This window comes from Sorex araneus, chromosome 2 (genome assembly GCF_027595985.1).
Source record: "Sorex araneus isolate mSorAra2 chromosome 2, mSorAra2.pri, whole genome shotgun sequence".
Classification (NCBI taxonomy): domain Eukaryota; kingdom Metazoa; phylum Chordata; class Mammalia; order Eulipotyphla; family Soricidae; genus Sorex; species Sorex araneus.
In genome coordinates, this window is record NC_073303.1 from 63,720,686 (window position 1) to 63,746,790 (window position 26,105).

Genomic DNA, 26,105 nt, shown 5'->3' on the forward strand with positions numbered 1-26,105 from the left:
TGGTTTTCCCTGAAATACTTGTTGAATCTTTTTTTCTCAATTTAATGCTCAAATAATTCCCCTGGGGAAGTTTTTCATGAAACCCTATGGAATAATCCTTTAATACCCTTCAAAAAGACCATCATTCACAATTGGTTAAAGGTAAAGATTCCTTTTTTAGTTTAAATAAATTTTTGCCTCATCAAATTAAAGGGAGGGGAGACTCTTAAGAAAAATAATTCTTCTTAGACATTAATCTCCACTTTTTTGACTACTGAGTAGCATGAATTGTTATAAACTGACCAAATAATTTTTAGTATTTGAGTTCTATTTAGTCTTTCATGCACATATGAACATATACAACAAGTTTGCATTCAAAAGAAAATAACATTACCTTAATTTTTTTGTTTCATGAAGTGTAGGCAGTTTTGTTTCTCTCTTCACAAATATCTTAGGATATTGACTAATGAAGTTTTCATGCGCTGATAGAATAATGTGAAAACTCCTATTTTAAAAGGTGAGAGAAATAAAATGTAAACTATCATAAGATAAAAGCATCCAAGAAGACTTTTAATTTAATCTGAGAAATAAATTCTGTTATTACTCTAAAAATACAGTGACAGAATGTTAAACATAAAAATATTGTACTTGGAAAATATCCATTATGAAAATTTTCTTTAGTATACCTCTGTGAGAATTATTTTGGGACTATCAAACGTATGGCTATATCAATGTCTAAAGTTTAATTTTTAATATTTGTCCATGGCTTACCTGACAAAGGGTTAATATCTAAACTATATAATGTATGTGTAAATCTGAAGGACAAAAACAAAACTCAACCCCAGCACAAAGTGGGGACAAGAGATGAACAGAAAATTCCTCAAAGAAGACATATAGAGGGTCAATAGGGATATTAAATAATAAATAAAAGGGGGTCATCTATAAGGTGAAGGATAGAACATGATAAGTATTGGTGAACATATGAGGGCTGGAGCGATAGCACAGTGGTTGGGTGTTCACCTTGCACTCGGCCAACCCGTATTTGATTCCTCCGCCCCTCTCAGAGAGCCCGGCAAGCTACCTAGAGTATCTTGCCCACATGGCAGAGCCTGGCAAGCTACCCGTGGTGTAATCGATATGTCAAAAACAGTAACAATAAGTCTCACAATGAGAGACATTACTTGTGCCCGCTTGAGCAAATCGATGAAAAGCAGGATGACAGTGACAGTAACAATGTAGTATATGCAGATATTGATAATTAATAATAATGTGTAGCAAATACCTATATAATTTGAAAACCTATAAAACCTCTAAAATGTTAAATGAGAAACTTTCAGTTTTTGTTTTGCAAACCAAAAGGCCAAAATGGGGAGTGGGGAGAGAGAGACAGAGAGAGAGACAGAGAGAGACAGAGAGAGAGACAGAGAGAGAGAGAGAGAAGAAAAATGCCTGTCATAGAAAGGGGTGGAGGTGAGAGGGAAACTGGGACACTGGTGGTGGGAAATGTGCACTAGTGAAAATATGGGTGTTGGAACACTGTATGAATGAAACCCAATCCTGAACAACTTTGTAACTGTGCATCTCTCTGTGATTCAATTATCAAAATTATTTTTTATAAACCCAAGAATTGAGCTTCCATATCATCAAGCAATTCCACTCTCCTCAATAATAATAAGAAGAACAACAACAACAATGATAAAATACTTAAAATAAAATTTACAAAGTGTTCAAAGTTCAGTGCCATCTGAACAAACTGAAGGAATCCCAATTGCTGTGTCCAGGAAATGGTTCAGTAGCTAGGGAAGTGCCTAAGACCAGAGAGACTCAGAGATCTGAGTCCTTCCCCAGTGCTACCACACCCACCAAGATGACCCTCACAGCTTTACTGCCTGGGACCCCCTGAGAAGAGAAAAAAAGAAGTAGGATAGAGAGTGGAGAGGGAGATAGAGAGAGAGAGAGAGAGAGAGAGAGAGAGAATGAGTGAGAGAAATAGAGAGAGAGAGGGAGGGAGGGAGGGAGACAGAGAGGGAGGGAGAAAGCACAGGATGAGAGACATAATTTAAAGCTCACTTTGTGTAACTACAGATGAAAATATTCCTTTACTTCCCTGCACCCTTTTGAATTTGTTTAAAAAATGCGACTGTTATAATGAATACATAAATTAATAGATTAATTAAATGTGGTATTTTTAAATAATTTGTTTAAAATCCATCTCTTTTCCCATGCCCATAGTTTGAGCCAGTGACACAAAAGATAAAACCCAAGAAACACAAGAGATTGCTGCCTGGAAACCGCAGTGAATGTGATTTAATCAGAGACAAGAGGCAGCACCGCCAAACCAAGCCTGGCCCAAATGCCTGTTTGATGAGAAGATTCTGTCTGGGGAGGTTTTCAAACCAGCAAGAGTAAGCTTGATAAAATCCATTAGATTCTGTCTTCAGCAGATATGAATCAAAATGATTCAAACTATTATTATAATCTCTTCCATAGGACAAAAGTCTAGAAACATTTATGAAATTATATATAATATATAACATATTAAAAGATTAAAAGGCCATAGGAGTTAAGAAGAGGCAAGAATGCAGAGGAAAAAATAAAATAAAAACTTCTTAGAATAAACTCAAGCAGGGCTGGAGTGATAGCACAGCGGGTAGGACATTTGCCTTGCACGGGGCCGATCTGGGTTCGATTCCCAGCATCCTATATAGTCCCCCAAGCACCACCAGGAGTAATTCCTGAGTGCAAAGCCAGAAGTAAGCCCTGAGCATCACCGGGTGTGACCCAAAAAGCAAAAGAAATAAGAATAAATTCAAGGACTTTAAAAATGCATGTTCCCTTTATTATTCTTAAAGAATTAATAGTAAAACTGATAAAGATATAGAAAATATTTAAAGAACTTAAAGATGTGGCTTACAGCTGTTTTTAAAGTCCAAACATCTACACCTAAAGCTTTTCTCTGTAATCCCTTAAAGAGTTGACAGTCTCTGAGTGGAGTGAATTGGGTGAATGCACAGATACTGATAAATAAGTATTAAAATAGCAAGTCCAATGATTTCAATTTGGGAAAAAGAATTAGTAAGAAGAATAGATTTTTTAAACTACATCGTGAATTGTATCTCATATCCTAGAAATCTTGAACTTTGTACTATAATCCTAGTTCTTGACAAACGAAGAAGGTGAGTATTGATAAATGCAAGATTTTATCCATTTTTAGAATGGATATTTGCTGCTAGATTTCAACCAAGTACTTCTAATGCATAGCTATAGTATTTATTTTATTCAGTATTTGTGTTTTCAAACATTTAATTTCTTCCTTTATGAAAATTTTTAAAATACTAGAATATATCCAGCTAACAATAAATTGTTTTCTCCATATTGAATTCTTTAGAATATGACTTATATTCTGCTCCTTCAACCAGGGAAAATAATGATCAGGTTTTCAAATGTGTTTTACCTATTTCAAAATCAAGTAATCTGAAACTCAATAATAAGTTTATTACTATATTATATTCATAAAATACATTCACATTTATTTGAATGACAGAAAAATAAATGTATGAATAACTCACTTGTATTCTAGTCCTCTCATGTGGCATAATTCATTTAACTGACCGTAATCAATGATTTTAGAGGGCTTCAAACCTGCAAAAAATATCAATTAAAATGTGCATAATTCTCTGTAATCTTATTAAACAATATCTAAATAGAGTTTAACTGCAAACATTTTTCTTTGAAAAATAAGGCAATGACTATATAAGTGATATATTTAACTATCTTTGAAAGAAAGTAGAATTAAACAGGGTGATTAAAATGAGGAATAGGGGCTGGAGCAATAGCACAGCGGGTAGGGCGTTTGCCTTGCATGTGGCCAAGCTGGATTCTATTCCCAGCATCCCATATGGTCCCCTGAGTACCGCCAGGAGTGATTCCTGAGTGAAGAGCCAGGAGTAACCCCTGTGCATCGCCAGGTATGACCCAAAAAGCAAAAAAAATAAAATAAAATAAAAAATAAAATAAAATGAGGAATAGTTTAATTTTTAGTTAATATAAGGTCTGGCTTGGTATTATTTAATTCTATAAATGCAAGATTTTATATGATTTTATAAGATCACTTCTCTGAAAGTAATCCTTTAGCATCTCCAATTCTATGCTATTAACATGTGATACAGACTCAGAATGCTAGGCAAGCAAATTCAAAGAAAAGTTTTCTTGAAGACTCTTATGTCTGGGTCTGTTCTCTCTCTGGAGAATTTACAGTTTTAAGTCAGTCCTACCTTAAGCATCCTTCCATTTTCACTTGGTGAGGCCCTTTTCTGATCACCTTAGGTCCTGGATTGTTTGCAATCCTTCTGAAGTCTTAGTGTAAACCAGTCACACCAGATAACTAAGAGCAGAGATACAGTGATCACAGCCCAGAAACAAACTGCGACTGCCCTCTCGGTGCCAGGAAGAATTGACATCCCTTCAAAGGAGATAGAAGTAAAGGCGTAGTATTGTATGTGAGCTATCACTAGAGTAATGGGCACTAGCATCACAGGCCCTCTTCTTCCTCCTGTACACTGGGTGCTATTAGAAAGGCTGTAAATCAGGAGGCGTGAAAAAATACTACTATGAGATTACTCTTCAAGGCCACCTTCTCCCTGGAACACACATCTTGCTTGCTTCTCTTGGTATCTCACTGCTTCCCTACCTTTACTCTGGAAAAGAGCATGTTCTCTCTGGAACATGTATGTAATTCTCCTTCCTCCCCTCACGTCTTCATAAGTAACTCAATAAAACCTACCTTGCTTCACACACACACACACCGACACACACACACAAAACTAATGATCATTTTTTCTTAAAAAAAATATTGAAAAATTCAGCAACTTAGTGCATTTCTAAAACGTAAAAAGCATTCATTGATCACATCATTGGATCACAAATTGGAATATAATATGTTAAATTTCTTTCATTTTTATTTAATTACTAAGTTATTTTATTATTTGGCTTTTTTTAAGTATTTGTGCCCTAAAAATTAATCAGTGATTGCATACTGTCTTTTTTAATAGGAAATTCAATTACAAAAATTTAAACCAAAACCTGATTGCTATCCACATAAATTATACCATTTAGCAAATTTAAAAATACTGTTACATAATTGGGACATTTCCTTCCCTATATTATTAAATTCAGCCTTAAGAAACAAAAGGCTTACCTATTTGGTTTACATGGAATATTTTACTTAAAGGAGCTAACGCATGACTTAGTACATGGGATACTAATATATCTAATGCAGAATATTATATTAAAGTTAATCACATTAAATGTTTAGATGCACATATAAGGATCATCCAGAAAGTATTTAGTCTATTTTACTCAGTTAAAAATAAAAAGGAGCTTTTTCTGCCGCCGCGCAAGATCGACCCCGGAGGCGACTGAACCACTTTGAACACGAGCAGCGCCCCCAAAATGCCTCCAAACTGTGTGCTCGGAGCTACTGGCCCAGGCGCTGCCAGCGGGGTATGGTCTTTTCTCTCTCAACTCTTTCTTTTTGAACGCAGCGAGGCAACAGCCGGTTTTTAGACAATGCAGGAAGCCTGGGAAAGCCAATGGGCGGGACTTCCGGATCCGCCCTGTGCCCGTATTTAAGCACAGAGCCATGTGGGTACGCTCTATTCTGCCGCCGCGCGAGATTGACCCCGGAGGCGACTGAACCACTTTGGACACGAGCAGCACCCCCAAAATGCCTCCAAACTGTGTGCTCGGAGCTACTGGCCCAGGCGCCGCCAGCGAGTGATGCAATTACCAAAAGAATTTTCCCTGGACTTCATATAGAAATCCAAAACCTAATATCTCTTGATTGTCAGCAACGTGTAAATGTTCCTTTTTAGCAGGGCTTACCATGGGGGAAACTCCAAACAATAGTACTGAGTTTTTTGTTGAAGGGTAAAAGATTGTAGCGATAGAATTTTAGGCAGAATTTTCCCTGGACTTTATATAGAAACCCAAAACTGCGCAGCCGCTGCTACGGCCGCGCAACCTAATGTCATCTAATCATCAGCAATATGAAATGGTTCCTTTGTAATGGGTTGGACTTTGGGGGGATCATAATAGGGTTAAAGTTTGTAGTGACGTGTAATTTCTGGCTGTACTTTCCCTGGACTTTATACAGAAATTCAAAGCCGAGAGGCCGCTGCCATGGCCGCGCGACCTATTGTCATTTAACCATCACCAATATGAAATGGTTCCTTTTTAACGGGCCGGACTTTGGTGGTGGGAAATCCTAACAAGAATAGTAAGTCTTTTGCTGAAATATTGAAGGCAATCAAAGTGGTAGCCATCTCTCTAGACTGAACTAAGCCATATCCCCACGCCGGCTGAGAAGAAATATCCTTCTTTCTCGGGAAGAAACGCGGCGTGGCGTTAACCATAGTATGATGTCCATTAAGCTGACACGGACCTGGTGGTGTGGTAATGGGATACAAGGGAATAAATTATTATGTACTTGGAACAGCAGGACGCTGGTGGAATCTCAAGCCGGGGCCGATACCAGCGTATTACTTTTGGTTCCAGAAACTGCTTGCAGACATTCTACCAGACTATCAACTAAGCCAGAGCCCCACGCCGGCTGATGACGGGAAATAACCATCTTTTTCATTTTTTTTTCCTGTGTCAGGCAGCGTGGTGATTACTAAACAGGCGTGAACTCGGTGGCACGGGACGAGGGGGGAAAAAAATAGAAAAGTTATGTAACAAATAGCGGGACCTAATATCTCTACATTTTCAGCAATGGAGAGCCATCAAATGCTCCCTTGACAGTAGGACTGTCTTTTCTTTTTTTGGGGGAAACCCTAGCAACAATAGTGAGTTATGTGTTGAAACATGGAATATAATCAAGATAAAGTGTAAACGAAGTGAAACTTATCACTTACAAGGGCGGGGACTGGGGGGGCGGGAGGGGGCGGGAGGTATAATGGGGTGGTTGGTGATGGAATATGGGCACTGGTGAAGGGAAGGATGTTTGAGTATTGTATAACTGACATAACCCTGAGAACTATGTAACCCTCCACATGGTAATTCAATAAAATTTAAATAAAAATAAATAAAAGTAATTTACTAAAAAAAATTAAAATAAAATAAAATAAAATAAAAATAAAAATGAAAAGGATTTGAATTCATCCTGGTGGGTAATCCTTACAGGAAAGGGGTTTGATGCCATGAAAAATAATAAAGGCCAAAATTTGAGAAATTTTGATGAAAAATCATGGGTTTTAAAACCTTTTGCAATCTTTGGGGGCCAGAGCGATAGTAAAGCAGGTAGGGCATGTATCTTGCACACAATGGATGCAAGTTGAATCCTGGGCTTTCAATATGGTCCCCCAAGTACCTCCCGGAAGAATCTCTAAGTTCTGGGCATCACTGGTTGTAGCCCCAAAACTGCAATCTTCAATTAAAGTAATTTGCAAAAAATCATAGGACAGAGATTTTTAAAACAAGAATCACTAAGCAAATAATGAATTGAAATACTATTTTTCCTTGCATGTAGAATTCACCTAGACTCAGAAATTGAACCTTGGTCAGATGCAGGTAAGGCAAGTATCCTACGCATCATTCCAGCCCTGAGAATACTGTGTTTTTAACCAACTGAACTGCAGGGGCCGGAGCAATAGCACAGCGGGTAGGGCGTTTGTCTTGCACGCGGCCAACCCGGGTTAGATCCCCGGCATCCCATATGGTCCCCCAAGTACTGCCAGGAGCAATTCCTGAGTGCAAAGCCAGGAGTAACCCCTGAGCATTGCTGGGTGTGACCAAAAAAGCAAAAAAAATAAAAATAAAAAAAAATAACCAACTGAACTGCATATGTGACACAACCCCACATGAGAAACTCTATATATATACTCTCTATTTTATATATATACACATATATGTGTGTGCATGTATATATACATATACATACCAGAATCTTGAGTATATATATATATTAACTCTTATATACTTAAGAGTATATATACACTCTTAAGTATGCAAGATTTGTTTGTATAAGTATGCAAGATCTGTTTGTGGGAACCCCTAGGTAGGCAATCAATAGGTAATTTCAATGAAAAGGAATAATGAAAAAAGGTGGTAGCATAAAGTTACAACTGTAAAAACCAAAAGTTGAACTGTTCTGTTCCAATACCCTTTGCCTCACCAGTGTACATTTCCCACCACCAATGTCCAAGCTTCCCCTGTCTGCCTCTATTGCAGTCACCCCCTCTCTCTCCCTCACTCTCTCTCTCTCGCTCACTCACTCTCTCACACTCTTTCCTCTCCCTCTCTGCCTTTTTCCCTTCCTTCCTCTCTCTCTCTTTCTCTCTCTCTGATCTCTCTCACTCTCTCTTGCTCTCTCTCCCTCCCTTCCCTCCCTCCCTCCCTTCTTTCTTCCCTCCCTCCCTCACTCTCTTCCTCCTTCCCTCTCCCCCTTTTAGGCATTGTGGTTTGCAATACTGTTGCTGAAAGCATATCATATATATTATCATTTTTTACAGTACAGAAGCTTCTTAGTTTTATATAGTCACACTTGTTTTACCTTTGCTTTTGTTTGTAAGTGTCCAAGGTGACTCGATAATAGAACTCTGACACATTTATACAATGAAATACTACTTCACTGCAAGAAAGATTAAATCATGCAATTGTCTGCTACATGGATGAATCTGGAGAACATTATGCTACATGAAATTAGTCAGAAGGAGAGAGACAGACACAGAACACCTCCCTCATGTGTGACATATAGAGAAATAGTAAATAATAAATGCCCCAAGGAGACAGAAACTGAGAACTTGTCTCCAGTAGGGCATTTACTTCTGAAGTAGGGAAGGGGGAGAGTATGACTGGGGGCAGGGAACACTGGGATACAGTGGAGGAAAACAGGCATTAATGGAGGCCACGGTGCTAGATTTCATGCTTGAAACTCCACCATTAACAGTATTGGAAATCACTGCGCCTAAAACATAAAATTATGTTTTCAATAATGTTTAGTGAAAGTTAAAATAAAACTAAACTCCTCCTCCCTAATGAGGTTACCCTTTAAATTTAGGCAAATGTTCCTTATAAAAAGCTAAAAGAAAATCAATAAAATAATTAAAGCCTTAATAATATCATAAACTACTATTTATTGTGACACTGGACAATTCCAGTTGTCTACAGGGTCCAATAGCAGAGAGAGTAGAGCCACAAAAAAAAAAAGTCAAAATAGCCATATGGAAGTGTCAGCATATGTTAGTGAGAAAACAGAGTACACAATGACCTTGTCACAGGTGTGGCATTGTCCACTCTGCAAGAATTCACTGTAGACCACGAGCTATAGCTTACTACATTATTCCAAAAAAGCTTAGCAGTAACAGCAACAGAAATAGAATTCATAAATTAGTGGTATCAGTAGAATTTTCATACAAGAAGGTAAAATGTAAATTCTAGCACAGATTGAAATACAGAGCTGGAATTTTCACAGGAAGAAAAATGAACGGTCCAGCAGGGATTATAATCCCATACAGTAGTAATTATATGCTAAAATTACTCTAACCTATATAGTTCCTATATACATGACTGATATATGCTCTATAATATACCCTACTAATATATACCCATGTAGTTGCTATCATTTCTATATCTAGATAATTGCTACCTAATTGGCTAGTATGCACTTGAATCCCATTCTGATGTTAATAATCTAAAACTGCATAATAATAAATAAACATACATAATATTCATGGTTAATAATATTACTAAATGTCCTTTCCATTAAAATAAGTATATCATAACAATGTCATAATTATAATTATGTTATAATAATCATGTCATAATATCTGTCATAATTATGTCATAATAGTTATGATTGTATCATAATAATTATAGCCTATCAATTAATATTAATTGCTATTTCAATATTATTACTATCATTAATGTCTTTTAATTAATTTTCATTGTTCTCTTAAATCTCTAAGTTAATTCTTGAAATAATATAAAATAAACATAAGATGCTTGAGAAATGTCAATTAAGAAGCAGAGGTAAAATGGCTAATCAAAGCATCTATAAACAAGAGGTGACACAGAAGCCCAACCTGGGGCCAGATAGAGAGTACAGAGGTTAAGCACAGAGATTAAGATACTGGTTAAGGCAGGCAGCCATCCCTCATTTGAGCCTGACCACAATTCAGATTGCCCAGAGAACAAAACTGGGAGTAAACTCTGAGCAACCCCAAAATGACATTTACACAATAATCCTGGTACATAGGCAAAACATACCCTAAGGAAAGATATGCATGAGAAGAAATATGCTCAAAAGTGGGGGAGGTGGAGGAGAATGGGCACTGGTGGAGGGATGGGTAAATGATCACTGTTTGACTGAAATGATATCATGAAAGTTCCTAAGTTTGAAACTGTACCTCACAGTAATTCACTAATAATTTTTTAAGTGGGGGAAATGCTATCATATTCTCTCTCCTCTCTCTCACACACTTATTTTTGTAGAAAGAGAAACAGAGCTACACGGCACTAAGCTTGAACAATAAAATAAATTAAAAATTCATGGACTGTATTAAAGAAGTAATTAGAAAAGTAATATTCATTTGCATCAAAAAAAATAATAAAGATTCAAGAGAATATAATCATCTAGAGACAACAAAACCAATTGGAGAAAAGGAGAAGATAGTACATTAAAATCTTACAGATGAATTTTTCTGAATAATAAAACAGAAATAAAGACACAGGAGTATAATACCCATACTTATCATTCCATAATCCTACCAAGACCTGAACCTGAAAAGTTAAGCAGAACACTTAAATCTGAAGAGGGAAGCAAAAACACACTGAATGACATAAAGAGAATGGTTGTTCCAGAAGTTACTGAATTTCCAAGATAAATAATAATTATTTGGAGGGGGCGGGGGCGGGGGTGGGGCAAAACTGGTGGTACTTGGGGGTTACTCACAGCACATTGCTGAAGGACCTCAGGGAATATATGCAGGGCTTATGAACTGGTACTCTGAGCAAACATCCTGGCCCCTGACAGCTAAAGAAGTATTTGAACTTACTCAAAAGAGAAGTTTAATTACTAATGTGAGAATTCAGTTTGGTTGTGATCTTCTAAGCACAATATTTTGGCAAACAGTTAAGCAATATCAAGATTAAAAAATAATCACTCATAAATGTTATAATCTAATACATGCAAAGTCACACATAAATATAAAAGCTCGAAGTATAGTGCATAATGAGCCATCTCTGAAAAATAAAATATGACAAACATACAGCCAAACTAAATATTACTGACTATGCTAATAAAGAAGTAAATTTTGCAAACTTCAGAAAATGTTTATAGATTTCATAGAGAGTAAATAATTATGCTTAATGAACCGGAAGTTTTGGCAAAAATATAAAATAAGTTATAAAATACATTTGCACATATGACTTCAGAAGAGTAAGTGGATCTACATTCTGTTATGAAGACTAATTTTAGACAAAGATGATAGAGAATCAATATGAGAACAGCTGAAGGATTGATAACAGAGGACTAAGCCAAGAGGTATTTCTGAATTAAATTCCTCAAAATAAATAATCTGAATTGAATTCCCTAGAACAAATAATCTGAGCAAGCAAGGTGTGTTGTTAGAAGTTAATTTTAAAAGACTATTCAAGATTTTCAACAAAAAGTACAGTACGTTAAGTTTATTATGACAGTGGCAACAAAATAATAATGTTTGCTTATACATTAGAATATATTTTCTCCTTTGGAAATGAAAGAAAAGAAAAAGTTACTTTCCAAACTTTAAAAACAGATTTTCTAATATTAATTTTACTAAATTATCTGATGAACTTTTCCATACAGAGTTTTTGATGATTAAAATACTGATACATTCAACCATCTTTCCCAGCCCTTTTTCCATTTTTAGTATTTCTATTATTTATTTCAGCTCACTTGAAATCTTGTTTTTTTTTTTTTTTACATTACACAAGTTGACAACCCTGCCTTTCTTCTTCACTGATAAACCTCCTTTTTCTTGCTTACACTTCTAGCAGTTGAATGGACTTTTAAGACTTTAAAATAGTTTCCATAAAAATACACATTTTGAAACTCCTTTATCGTTAGCTTCTAAGGAACTGAGAAAGTCTCAAATTATAGGAAAGGACCTTGAAGTGTTGAGGAATAATGACACCATTTTTTCAGGTTTTCTGTAAATGTACACCATCAAAATGAAAAAAGGAGCAAAGAAAAACACTTGGGAGTGAAGCCTGGTTTCTAAATTCGGTAAAGTGTCTGTGGTCTCTTGAATTCTTTTCCTCCAACTTAACCTGATACACAGACAGGGACAAGTTAAATACAGCTATGAGACACATTGTGAACTTTTTGTTACTGGAACAATACTCTCCTTTAAAGCACAGAAAAATATGGGTCCAGAGCATAGTAAGGCAAGTAGGGCATTTATTTGTGTTGCATGGGGCTGACCTGGGTCTGGTGTCTGGCATCCCATATGGATCCTGAAGTTTTTCGTGAGTGATTCCTGAGTGCAAAGCCAGGAGTCACCCCTGAGCATCGCCAGGTGCGGCTCTTCCCTCCCCACTCGCCCCCCCCCAAAAAAAAAGAAGAACCACCCACAAAAATGTTTTCTCCCCAGACAAATTGGTGCTCAAAATGTAAAGGACACTTTTACTTGGCCTTTCTCAGAAGGATAAGTCTAATAAGCATAAAGAAAATAGAAATTTAGCATATCAACCAAATGGTAGGTAACTAGACCATATTTCTAATGATAGGTGTAGGAGAGATCCCCCAGTCAGAAGATGAAGAACTCCTCCCTCCCTTCTATTAAATATTTTCAAGATTCTTTCCTTCATTCTCTTTTGGAAATCAAGTATCAGTAATAATGGGTCTCAGCCCATTTCCTCTTCACCACGGCCTACCTCTGCACTGAGTGAACAGAATGCATTCAAGGGACTGTGCCCCAGCAAGTGAAAGGCCCTGACACTCCCTGCTAACTCTTCTCTTGGTCTTAGATTCATTAGCACACAGTCCTAATGACAACACACCCCTGGCAGCACATACTTGTGTCACCCGCAGTGAAGCCCAGCCTCCAGCATGGCCTCGCTGTCCAAGAAGCTCCCGGAGCTAGCAGGAACTTCTTACTAGACCACTCACCTACATGTCCGCCACAAACACCTATCAAAGCAATGGTGGTTGGAAGAAGCTACTGACTCTAACTTACAGTTTCTATGAGACAAACATCACCCCGATACCAAAAGCATCAGAGACATCAAAATATAATAATAATAATAATAATTTTTAAAAAAAGAACTGCTGACCCATATCTCCGATGCATACTTATGCAAAGATTATCAATGAAATGTTAGCAAGCAATACATCAAAAAGATACTACACCATGACCTAAGAAGATTCATACTAAAGAAACAAGTCAAGGGCTGGAGCACAGCGGGTAGGGCAAACTCGGGTTCGATTCCAAGCATCCCATATGGTCCCCTGAGCACCGCTAGGGGTAATTCCTGAGTGCAGAGCCAGGAGTGACCCCTGTGGATCACCAGTTGTGACCCCAAAAAAAGCAAAAAAAAAAGAGAGAAACAAGTCAATCCGTGGAATACACTGTATCAATGAAAGGAAAATTAAGAGTCATGTGATCATATTAATAGAAGCAGGATAAAACCATTTGATAATATCTAAAACCCATTCATGAGAAGAACTTTCAATAAAATGTGCGGGAGGGAGGAACCTACTTCAATATAATTATTTGTTACAAACCAACAGCAAACATCATATTCAATGGTGAAAAATTAAAAGCCTTCTCTCTAATATCAGGAAAAAACAAAGTACATTTTCTCACTCTCACCCTTCTGCTCAGTGCAGAATTGCCATAAAAAATAAGAAACAGATACTAATGGCATCCAGATTGGAAAGAAGTAAAACCGTCACTATATGCAGATGACTGAAGCAACACCTATAAAACTCCAAGGACAGTAGAAATAAAAGCTCCTAGAAATAACATTCTTGTACAATAAAGTGGTTGGCTACAAAATCAATGTGAATAATCCCATAGTTTTTCTAGTTTTAAATAATTAAATAGAAGAATAGGAGAGAAATGTTTTTAAATACCAATTCATAACTGTGTCTCAGAAAATCAAGTACCTGGTAATAAGATTAATAAAGAGGTCAAAGACATGTAATAAAAATATAAGGACAAATAAAAAGAGAACATGAGGAAATGGAAAGATATCCCTTTTCATGGATCAAAAAGATTACTGTTATCAAAATGACAATATTGTCCAAGGCATTATATAAATTCAATGCACCACCAATAAAAGTACCCTTGACATTTTAAAAGATATGGCTCAAACACTGTTGAAATTTATAGGAAGTAGGTACCCTCTCGAGCAAACAGGTGAACAATGGGATGACAGTGCTACAGTGCAATACACCCCCTACACACACACACATACACACACTCATACACACACACTCACAAACAGTCAAAATAATCCTAGGAAAAAGTATGGGAGGCTTCTCGCTTTCCAATATCAAACTATAACAGAAAGTGATACTAATCAAAACAGTTCGGTAATGAAATGATAAACTCTCTGATCAATAAAATAGATATCCGTGTCAAGAGACAGGTATTCAGGTTAATTTTTGACAAAAAGGGAAAAGCATGAAGTGGAAGAAGGTTTTGAAGAAATTGTGTTGGGAAAGCTCACATGCAGAAAAAAAAAAGAATTCAGATCTCTTTCTAACATCATGCATAAAATTCAAATAAAATGGCTTGATGACCTTGTTACTAAACCTGAATAAACCTGAATCCATTTAATTGTATTGAAGAAAGCATAGGTATAACACTTCATAGCTCTGGATCTACAAGGATCTTCAATCATTTAATGCCATTGGTCAAGCAAAAGGAAACAACAATAAACAGGATTATATCAAACTAAGAAGCTTCTGCACTGCAAGAAAAATCAACAGAATAAAAAGAAACCCCAAAGACTAGGAGAAAATATATTCCTACCACTCATATGACAAAGGATTAATATCCAAGATAAAAAATCACTGGTACAACTTAAAAAGAAAAAGTAGACACCTCCATCAATAAATAGCAATATAGAAGAGAAAAATAGAAACTTTCTCAAAAAAGACATACAGGTGTCCAAAGGCAATGGTTTAGAAAAGGTTCTTCATCATTGATCATCAGAGAAATGTAAATATTAATAAAAATGACATCATGCTTCCATTAACCATATGATGAAGAGCAAAAACAATCAGTGTTGAAGAAGATGTAAAGAAAAAAACACCGTCATTCATTGCTGGTGGGATGTTGATAGGTCCAAACTTTCTGGAAAATAACATGGATACTTCTCAAAATCTTAAGAGCTGAGGTTCTATATAACCTGCATTTTCACTTATTGGCATTTACTCCAAGGGCCCAAAACTCTCTTCAGAAGGCTTTTAAGCCTTCCTGTGTCCATTGTGGCACTGTTCCCAACAACAAAAATCTGGAAATAACTCAAGTGTCTAAGAACAAATGACTGGATAAAGAGACTACAGTACTTGTACATAAAGGAATACTACTCAGTTATAAGGGGGCAAAAATGAAATCATGCAATTTGCCACTATGTGGATGGATGGAAAACGTGATGCTGAGTGGTTTGTCATAAGGAGAGGGATATACAATGGTCTCTCTGTAATGCAGAATATAAAAAACATAGAAGGGAAATAACAAATGCCCCAAAACAACAGAAACTGAGAATTGACTTTTGGCAGGAAACTTATCACAGGCAGGATGGGCAGAATGACACTTTGGGCCAATGGTGGAGGGAGTGGACACTCTGTGGACTGTAATGCTGGAAGTTTTATACATAAAACCATACCCATAACAGTTTTGTAAAGCCTGATACCTAAAAATATTTTCATATTTTATCAAATATTTTTCATTTGTATACCTATATCAGGACTAGAACGATAGTAGGTAAGGCATTTGCCTTGCACGTGGCTGATCCTAGTTCGATTCCTCCATCCCTCTTGGAGAGCCTGGCAGGCTACCGAGAGTATCCCGCCCACAGAGCAGAGCCTGGCAAAGTATCCATGTTGTATTCAATATGCCAAAAACAGTAACAACAAGTCTCACACTGGAGACATTACCGGTGCCCACTTGAACAAATCAATGAACAACGAGACGACGGTGCTACAGTGCTACAGTGCTATACCTATATCAAATGGTCATTTACTACTGCAGGCTTCGTTGACTGAAGTCTAAAAAACAATTCTTTTTATAATGATTTTATTTTATAAAGTAGTTCACAATATTTGATTACATTTAATATTTGATTACATTTAATATTAAAAAACCAATCCCCCCACCATTACACCTTCCCACCACCATATTTGGGGTGTTTCCATCCCAAACCCCAACCCTTGCCCCAAAGCAGAACCAAAATAATTTCATTTCTATTGTTTGTCAGGAAAAAACATTGAAAATGCTCCAAAAAAATTTCCTTAGTGGAAAGAGTGTGAAGATTTTGCATTTCATCCAGGGTCCATTAAGCCCTTCTATAAGAGATCACTAACATGTTGTTAAAGGTTTAGCCTTGTGTGCTTTTATATACATATGTATATTTACATGTATATATGTACATATATATACATATATACACATATATATATATATTTATTTATTTTAAAAAAATATATTTCCCCTTAAGATTGGTTGTCTCCTACTTAAACCTCATCAAATGTAGTGCGGTACTCTTAGAGTACTGATGGTGTGAGGTAGGAGTTGTTGCTTGGTCCAGAAATACATTCACTTCTGGGTGAGGTTCAGCCTGAGCATGTGGAGAGCGGCTGTGAGTCTGGCAGTGGTTGAGTTCTGGAGGGTTTGGGCTGCAGGTGTTGGGGCCCTTGAGTTGGGTCGGGGTCTCACCAGCCCTTCTTTGGGGAGCCCTGAATGAAAACAGTCTGGCTCGGGGTCTTTAAAAACAATCCTTTCATTTAGGCGGCATACCTAAGCGATGCTCAGCAGTTACTCCTGCCTCAGGAGACCATAGAGAATACTGTGGATCCAGCCAGAGTTAGCTGTGTTGTACAAAGCAAGCACCCTGCCCATTGTACTATCTCTCCAGTCCCTTATAAACAGTTCTTATTACCCAGAATAAAGATTGCATGGCTTTTTAACCCCCTGAGAACACTAATTTCTCCCTCATTGTTAGGAAGCTGTGAAGTATCCTAAGATACAGGCCAAAGAGATGGTGGAAAAACAGGGCTTAAGAATTCCAAATAAAAGTACATTAGTAGGAACTGGAATGACAGTAAAACAAGCTTATCTTGCAAACTCTTCAATCAGGGTCCAGTCCCTGGCACCCCCATGTGGTCCCCTGAGTACCTTCAGGAGTGATCCCAGAGTATAGAGCCAGGAGTCAGCCCTGAGCATCACAAAGTGTGTACCAAAGTGTAGGATAACATTGGTTTGTCCTTTCTGCCTTGCCGCAGGGAGCTTAGGTTTATTGGGTTACTCCCCTCATAGTGCTCCCATTCCTCTGTGTTTATTTGCAACTTCTTTCTTTGTGCTCTGTTGACTTCTAAATATTGTTCTCTTCCCTTAAGTCCTTTGCATAGTTAATTCAGAGCAATGTCCTTTTTGTATGGACACAGGAAGACAGTTAATGTTATGCTTTTGTGACTTGGGAGTTAATGGACTCTCAATGATATTTACCTCCTGGGCATCTGTTCTCTCGAGTTAAGACTCAGTTGCCCTGACTTCCCAGTACCCCCCAAAGCAGGGTCCTGACGAGGGACCAGATGGACCCAGGGCAAGCGGTGAGTTCTGTGCTACCCTAGTATCGAGATGGGCCTGGCCAAAGTGCCAAAATGTTTAACTATAAGTTAAGAGCATGGTCATGGGCAAATTCTGTCATGATCCAAAAAGTAATAACTAGATTCAAACCCTGCTAGAATTTGGAATGATTAATCTAGTCTGAGCACTGTAGTCTGAGTCTGTGGCAAGATGTTCCCAGGAGAGCTTTCCTACAAGCCTCAATGTATCTCTTACCATGTCCATACAAAAATAACTAATATTGGGGCTGGAGCAATAGTACAGTGGGTAGGGCATTTGCCTTGCATACGGCCAACCCGGGTTCGATTACCAGCATCCTATATGGTCCTCTGAGCACCGCCAGTGGTGATTCCTGAGTGCAGAGCCAGGAGTAACCCCTCTGCATTGCCAGGTGTGACCCACAAAGCAAAAAATAATAATAATAATTAAAAAATTAAAAATATAACTAATAGTAAGATGTTAATCAAGTTATTGGACTAAGAAAAGGAACACCCCTGGATGTGTTTCTGCCCATGAGCCTGATGGGCAGTCAGGAAGGGCTTCCTTATGTTGATTTTGCTGCAGGACTGGGTGTAGCATTGGCCCAGAGTGCCGGGGGTGGAGAGAGGGAGAGTTGGAGGAGCTGGGAGATAGAGCAGGGAGCAAGATAGCACAGAGATGAGCGGGAGAGACAGGAGGAGACGGGAATGAGGGGCAGTGTGAGGCTAGACTAGGGGGCTCAGAGAGACTGAAACAGCGCGTGGGGAGAATGGAATAAATGGCAACTGATCAACCAATTGACTTGGCCCTTGTTTCCTCCTCCGTCTGCCACCATGACTCAGGCCACCCCGGCGGGGCGAGCAGCCCGAGACCACCCAACCAGGGCGGCAAGGGAAAGAGCCGTCGGGACCTTCCTTGGTCACCCTGGAGATTATACACCAAAGAACAAAAAACAAACAAAAAACAGTGACTCGAGAAGTTTAACTCAGAACACCTAAGAATTTTGGAGTTCATCAGACAGCACTGGAGGAGCGTTGAAAAATGTCTGATATGTTCCCTCACTTCTATCTGTAGAGCTTCTCAAACACTGACCATTTATATATCTCATCTAAGTGGTAAAAGGAAGTGCAGCTGCCTTTGTTTTTCTCAGAGCTCAAGTTCTGTGGCTGGTACGATGAAATCTCTCTTCTTCACAACTTGTGAACCCTCCAATGAGACCATGCTCCTTGTCCTTAAAAGTAGGCAGTATACTAGCTTCCTAGCACTGCTGTAACCAGTCGCCACTAAGTCAGAAGTCCAAAATGAGTTGTACTGGGGGGAGAAAATCAAGTTGCCAATAGGGTGGTATTCTTTCCAGAGGCTCAAAGGGAATCCATTGCTTTGTTTTCCCAAGCTTGCAGAGGTGCCAGAGACTTTGTGCAGACATCAATATGTTTGTCCAGCATGCTGCTGACCCTGGTTCTATTCCCAGCACCACAGATGTCCCCTGGGAAGTGTCAGGAGTGATCCCTGAGCCCAGAGCCCAGAAGGAGTAAAGCCCTAAGCTCTGCCACTTATCATCCAAGCAAAAAACTAGCAGAAGGCTTCTAAGAGTCACCTGAATTGCCTCCCACCAAAGCTAGTAATGACACTAAAGTCTCCTGCTCTTCCTCATATGCCTCCTCCCACTTAGAAGAATCCTTGTTGTTGCAGTGCGCCAACATGACCCAGTATACTCTCCCAGCTCAAGGTCTGCACCTTAGCAGACTGAATGTCAACTGTCATGGTAATTCCCCCTGCCAGGTGGCTTAGCATATTCACAGCTTCAGAGGATTAGGAGATCAGTAGCACTGGAGGTCATTATTCTGCCAAATACCAAGCTCCTAAGCTTCTTGTGAAAAAATAAGTGAAATAACACAAAGGATGAAAGTCGCTTCACATCATCTACACAAATGTGAATAAACCATATAATATATATGTACATATACATATATATACAAGAATTTTTCCTTTTTTTTTCTTGACTTTGGGGCCACATTTACCACTGCTCAAAGACCACACCTAGATCTGTTTGGAGATAGATGGTGGTGAGAGACAGATGTCATAATGGGATTCAAACCAACTACATGCAAAGCAAGCACCTTAACTTTTTTTCCCTTTTTCTTTTTGGGTCACACCATGCTATGCTTAGGGGTTATTCCTGGCTCTGCGCTCAGGAGTTACTCCTGGCAGTGCTCAGGGGACCATATCGGATGCTGGGAATTGAACCTGGGATGGCTGCATGCAAGGCAAACGCCCTACCCGCTATGCTATCGCTCCAGCTCACGTGATTAACTTTTGTACTATCCCCCAGGACCTTTTGCCACGTTGGTTATTCTTTTTATTTATGTCCTTACCTAAACCTCCTACTTATGTTTATTATATTTTAAATTATTTCTACTTATGTTTTCCTTATAATTTGCTTCTGCTTGCATAAGATCATTGTTTCAACAGAGTTTGCGGTGAGAAATTGTCTACTCGGTAGAGTTAGCACAATGTCATCGTTATTAAGCAAACAGGACACATCCCCAAAGAGAAGTCACAGATATAGAGCATCAAGTTGGAGCCTCTGAAGGGAAAATCAAGAGCTTCATTACTTTCCATTAAGCTCTATTCAATTTGAGGTCTAAATTGTTGCTGAATTTTTTATCCTTTAATCACTTCAGAGAAGTGTCCTTGGGAGACCCCACAGAGAGTAGTAGGTAACTAATCCCATTGATTCTAAATGAATTTAATTTTCTAACTTTCACATGTCAAGCTTCCTAGGTAGCTACATTAAAATTGTCTTAAGGTGATTTGTTTGTTTGTTTTCTTACAAAATTTAATCTGTAGGGTGGAAATTATTTTTTATCAAAACTACTTGCATATAATTGCAAAATTTGCACACCCAATAACTTCCCTCAATAATAAAACAAAAGTACCTAAGTAGAAATTACTTTGGTTTAAAATTAAGACTCGGGGCAGGAACAATAGTACAGCAGGTAGGACGTTTGCCTTGCATGCGGCGGACTCGGGTTTAATCCCTGATATCCCATATAGTCCTCCAAGCACCACCAGGAGAAATTCCTAAGTGCACAGCCAGGAGTAACCCCTGAGTATTTCCTGGTGTGACCCAAAAAGCAATAAATAAATAAATAAATAAATAAATAAATAAATAAATAAATAAATAATAAGGTTAGGACTTTGTATTGGAGAGATAGTACAGAGGTAAGACGCTTGCCTTGTGAGCCAGCAAAATGATTCGAGGTTAGGGCAAGTGAGTTGGATGCAAATGACTAGTTTGATTCCCAAGTGAAGCACATGGTTACCCCTAAGTACCATCATAAGTGATCCTTGAGCACAAAACCAGGAATAAGCCCTAAGCACCACCAGGTGTGGCCTATGTGAAAAAAAAAATGCACTTGTCTTACATGTACATCCCAGCTCACATTATAGTTGCCCAATCACCCCCAAGGATCACTCCAGAGGACCAGGAATAATCCCTGGATACAACTAGATGTGACCCAGTGCCCTCCAAAAATATATTAAAGAGTTAAAATAAAATAAGGATAAATAAAGATAAAATAAGGATAAAAGGTTAAAATAAAATAAAATAAAAAAGTTAAAATAAAATAAGGCATGAATGGTGTCTTCGTGCCGGTGGTAGAGGGGGAAGAGAGAGAGAGAGAGAGAGAGAGAGAGAGAGAGAAAGGGAGAAGATACCAATGCCTTTGGTAAAAAAATCATACCAATATCTTTGGTACAATTATCCTTAAAGTATTATTTCTGATAAAACTATATATATTTATATTATATATACAATCAATATAAAAATAATAAGTCAGGATTTATTAAAGTTTTAAAGGGTCATGATTACTATTTTTATTTTATAAAACATATTCAAGTCTCAATTACCAGTAGGAAAATTACATATTACATGAATGTTATTGTGGATTAAATATAATTCTACATATTTACTAGATATGGCAAGAAGTCTAAAGAAAATTTCTGGGATTAGACTATAAAAATGAAAAACAACTTTTAGTTGCATATACTTCAAAATGTTTAACTATATAATTCCCATGTTACTACAAATCAAAGACTACACAAGGAAAATAAAATAAAATGGTAGTAAATTTCAGAGCTGGAATAATGAAAATTATTTTTCCCTTTAACATTGAATACCTGTCAAAAATAACGGGCCTGGTTAAGCTACATAACCTCTATGAGACTTTGTTCCTTTATTTTTAAAAGTGTTCCAGTTATTTGAAGTGCTGTGAGTTCTCAAAGATCCTATGTTGTAAAAGTAAAATATTTGCTACTGACAGAACTGAAATAATGTCAAGGAGACAGAGCATTTATGTTCTTTTCAGTACTTAAAATATCAGTAAGATTCCTAGTGTCCCTAGCAGGCCGCTAATGCCCACTTCTTTGTTCTGAATTGAGTATCAGTGAAAACAGTGAGAGACCCTCCAAGCATCCACTACTCACGGGGAATACTTCGAAGTGAAGGAGATGGCACATTCGTTATAATCTTCATATGAGATAAAATAGCTGTTGGAAGAGAAGACATAGGCATCTTAACGACCCAAAGGTGCTGCTAAGAGGCTGTGTGAGAGGAATCTGAAGACTCTACATGAAAGCATCATAAAGCAGAACTTTCAAGGCACCCTCTGATAGGGTGAGTCCTACGGAACTTTCTGTTCACAGTTTTTATACTTTGTGCAAACAGCATCTCCAAGGACACACTGCTGCCACTGCACACTCAAATGTGTTGGGTCTTACTATTCCTTTTGATATCTGCTATCTCTTACACATGATTTAGAATGGCACTTTGCTTTCCTGTCTGAACCTCCCTTATTATTTCTCTTAATAGCAATGCATTTGTAGATGTAATTATTGATAACTAAACTAGTTGACTAACTTATTTATCATATTGTTGTAAATATTGTATAAACACCTACACTTATACATAAAATCGTATCACATATAAGTATATGCAAATATAATTACTAAAATAGCACACTACTTATTAATTATAGAAACTGTATATCATAATGTCCATATTTTATACATAATTAGATATAATTGTATATGAGTATATAGAATATAGAATATAAATAATAAAATAAATAAGCAGGCATGATAAGTCACACCTTGATTCTGCTTTTTTACAATGCTCTTGACTCTTCCATTTTGGTTGGTGTGCTTCTTATTATTAATTCCTGTTACTTGTCTTATCTTTGTTGTTAGGACTGGAGAGAACCCCAATAAATTACACCCTTCCCTTAGCACCTAAACTTTAAACCAAAGGAGAAAAAATTAAGACGTTGCAGATAAGACCAAAATAACATTTCACTTCTAATAAAGCTCATTCCAATAAAGTTACTTGGTAGTGCTCCAACTGTATGCCTTGTTAATATCCTAAATCAATTCTGTTTCCAGTTTTATATTTTTTGCAGCACAAAGGATTAAAACTAGATCCTCAGATATGCAAGGCAAACACTCTATTTTTGTGCTACACACTTGATCTTTCATTCTCACCTTTGAAACTCAAAATAACCCTTAAATAGAAACGTTGAGAGGGGATATAAGCAAAATTCTGGTTAAAATTATGGAACTAGTCCCTAAATTAGTGTTGGCAAAACAGACACTTTGATTCAAAACTTGCTTCAGAAACTAACAACAACAACAAAATAAAACAAGAGAAAAGTTTGTAGTTACTACTAGCTAAGGGCTTCATCATCAACCAAGATAAAGGAATGAATCAATGGCAGCAAACCAGTATACTTTCACATGTTTATTATCATATGACGCATCTGGTAGCACAGATACACAAGTTAGCTCATCCACTAACATTTCTGACATACAGGACAAATCATATGTCTCAGTAAAATGAAAAGATGTCTCTTCATCAGATCATTTAGGGGATAGAAAAGGAAACAATGGGGCATGGACAGGAACTAAAAGGGTTGGGGCAACTTCTACCCTTGGAGGCCCCAAGTTCCATACCCTGCCCTGTGTGGTCTGAGTGTCCTTGGTGACCCCAGCAGTGTGTCTTCATGAGCAGGAGTACGTCACCTACCCACACGTTCAGCTGGGTCTCACCTGAGGTGTATTCTGAGCACTGACTGGGAGCTGTGAAGACCACCCCCTCATAGAAGCATCATCCAATGCAATTAATGTAGCACGGGTTATCCAGTCCATCTTAGATTGATCATTTTTGTCTATCTGTTATATTAATGACAGATCATATCTTAAAGTGTTTATCATAGTGCTTTGCTCATGTAAGTTCTGTGTTATATGTGATTCAGGATTGTCAGTAGAAGCAGTGAGAGCAGCAATAGTTTGATATTTTAAGCTTCATCATTTTGAGTAGAATCTACTACCTAATTTGAGAGTGCCATTTTTATATTATGACTGAAACAGGAAGTTCTAAACTCTATCTTCATGTCCTCAATACTAGCTAATAATGAAAAGCTGTAATAATCATGCAATGAGTGATTTACACTTTTATGACTCATTTCTCTTGGTGTCTGTGTGTGTGTGTGGTCCCATAGTATTCTTATATATGGCCATATGTATGTACATAATTTCATTATTATTTGTTTAATTATAATTACATTTGGACTGGAGCAATAGCACAGCAGGTAGGGCGTTTGCCTTGCACACAACCAACCCAGGTTTGGTTGTTCCATCCCTCTCGGAGAGCCCGGCAAGCTACCGAGAGTATCCGCCCGCATGGCAGAGCCTGGCAAACTACTCGTGGCATTTTCAGTATGCCAAAAACAGTAACAACAAGTCTCACAATAGAGATGTTACTGGTGCCCACTTGAGCAAATCAATGAACAATGGGACAACAGTGTGACAGTGCTATAATCACATTCAATTACTTCTATTATTTTTGAATATATAAGAATAAACTATCAAAACTTTATAACTTTTCTAATCTAGCTTCTTTTAGTTTAAAAAAATAACTAGTAGTACTTTATAGACACAAGAGGATCTGCATGCTTTTGAGCCTCACAAATTTTCTACATAAGGTAGACAACAGGGGGCTGGAGAGAGAACAGGAGGTGACTCACTTATCTTGCATACAGCAACCCAGTACTATGTAGAGCATCACTTGGTTCTCTGAGATTCAGTGGGTACCACCCATGAGACCTTTGAGCACTGCTGTCGTGGCCTGGGGTATCCCCAGCGGTGCAGGTTCCCAGGACCATCACAAGACCCGCACATAGTTAGCCAAGAATCACTGGAAGGGACCCCAGGGTGTCTGAGCATTGCTTGGGAGACTCTACCTTCCCATACCACAAAAAAAGAAAAGAAAGTTATTTTAAAATAAAGAATCTGAGAATCAGTGGGGGAGAAAGTCATTTTCTTCCAAAACTGCGCAGTGGCACAGTCCTCTGAAATTTTAATGAAGTGTGTTTCAGAGCTGAAAGCCTGGGGCTAACAGGACATAAATTGAAGAAGACAAGGTGAAGGAAAGGGGACCAACCAGAGAAGATACTATTGCAGTTGTTCACAGGAGTGATGATGAAGGTTTGAACTAGGCAAGAGTAGTAGCAAGAAGGGAAAATAGAGAATGATTGATGAGAGATGGAATTTAAGTAATAGAACGAGCCACAGGTCTTCGAAGCTCTCCAAATGCAGCACATTTCTTTTGAGTATGATTTGCAGGTTATTTAGAGCCCGGGGTAAGCTATTACCATTCATTTACATGAAAAAATTGTTTTGAGCATCCCGAGACTTCTCAAATAGCAGGGACACTCTACATTGGACAGCCAGGAAAACCTATATGGGAAGCTTAAAACTGTGTTTTCTGCTGCTGCCAACGCAGCTATACTAACATAGAGACTGAACGATAAAGTGATGATGTCGCTGGCACTGATAATGATGATGATAATGACAGCGAATATTTAATGAGTAATTTTTTACTAGTTATTGATTTAGACACTCCACAAATAATTCTTTCTCACAATCCCACAAGGCAGGTACAATTTATTAACCTACTTCCTGGGAAACTAGAGGTAGTTAGTCTTGATTAACTTGAAAGATGATAAGGGGCAGATGGAATCCATCTTAACTTTTGAATTTATAAAATAAAAGCCAAAGATTCTGTACCTGAATAGGGATTCTTAAAACCAGACAATCTTTTTTCTCAAAATGATTAAACTGTGTTTTAACCATGAATTCTAACAATTGTTTTCTGTGTCAGTCAAAAGGTACATAGGAAGTGTCAGGATATTATTTATAAATAACAATGTCATTTTGATATAGGATTCACTAAGAAATAAATCTAGATGCAAT

General features: G+C 37.7%; 1 protein-coding gene across 1 annotated transcript in view; it reads right to left on the reverse strand.

Annotated features, from left to right (window-relative positions):
- CNBD1 (cyclic nucleotide binding domain containing 1) overlaps nt 1-22,371 on the reverse strand; it is a 364,454-nt gene extending 342,083 nt beyond the window's left edge. Inside the window, exons 1-3 of the mRNA XM_055124427.1 lie at nt 22,284-22,371; nt 3,549-3,621; nt 374-484 (exon numbers count right to left, since the gene is read on the reverse strand). Coding sequence (XP_054980402.1) covers nt 374-484; nt 3,549-3,621; nt 22,284-22,371 — 272 coding nt within the window. The remainder of the gene's footprint in view (nt 1-373; nt 485-3,548; nt 3,622-22,283) is intronic.
- Between the last annotated feature and the right edge of the window lie 3,734 nt (nt 22,372-26,105).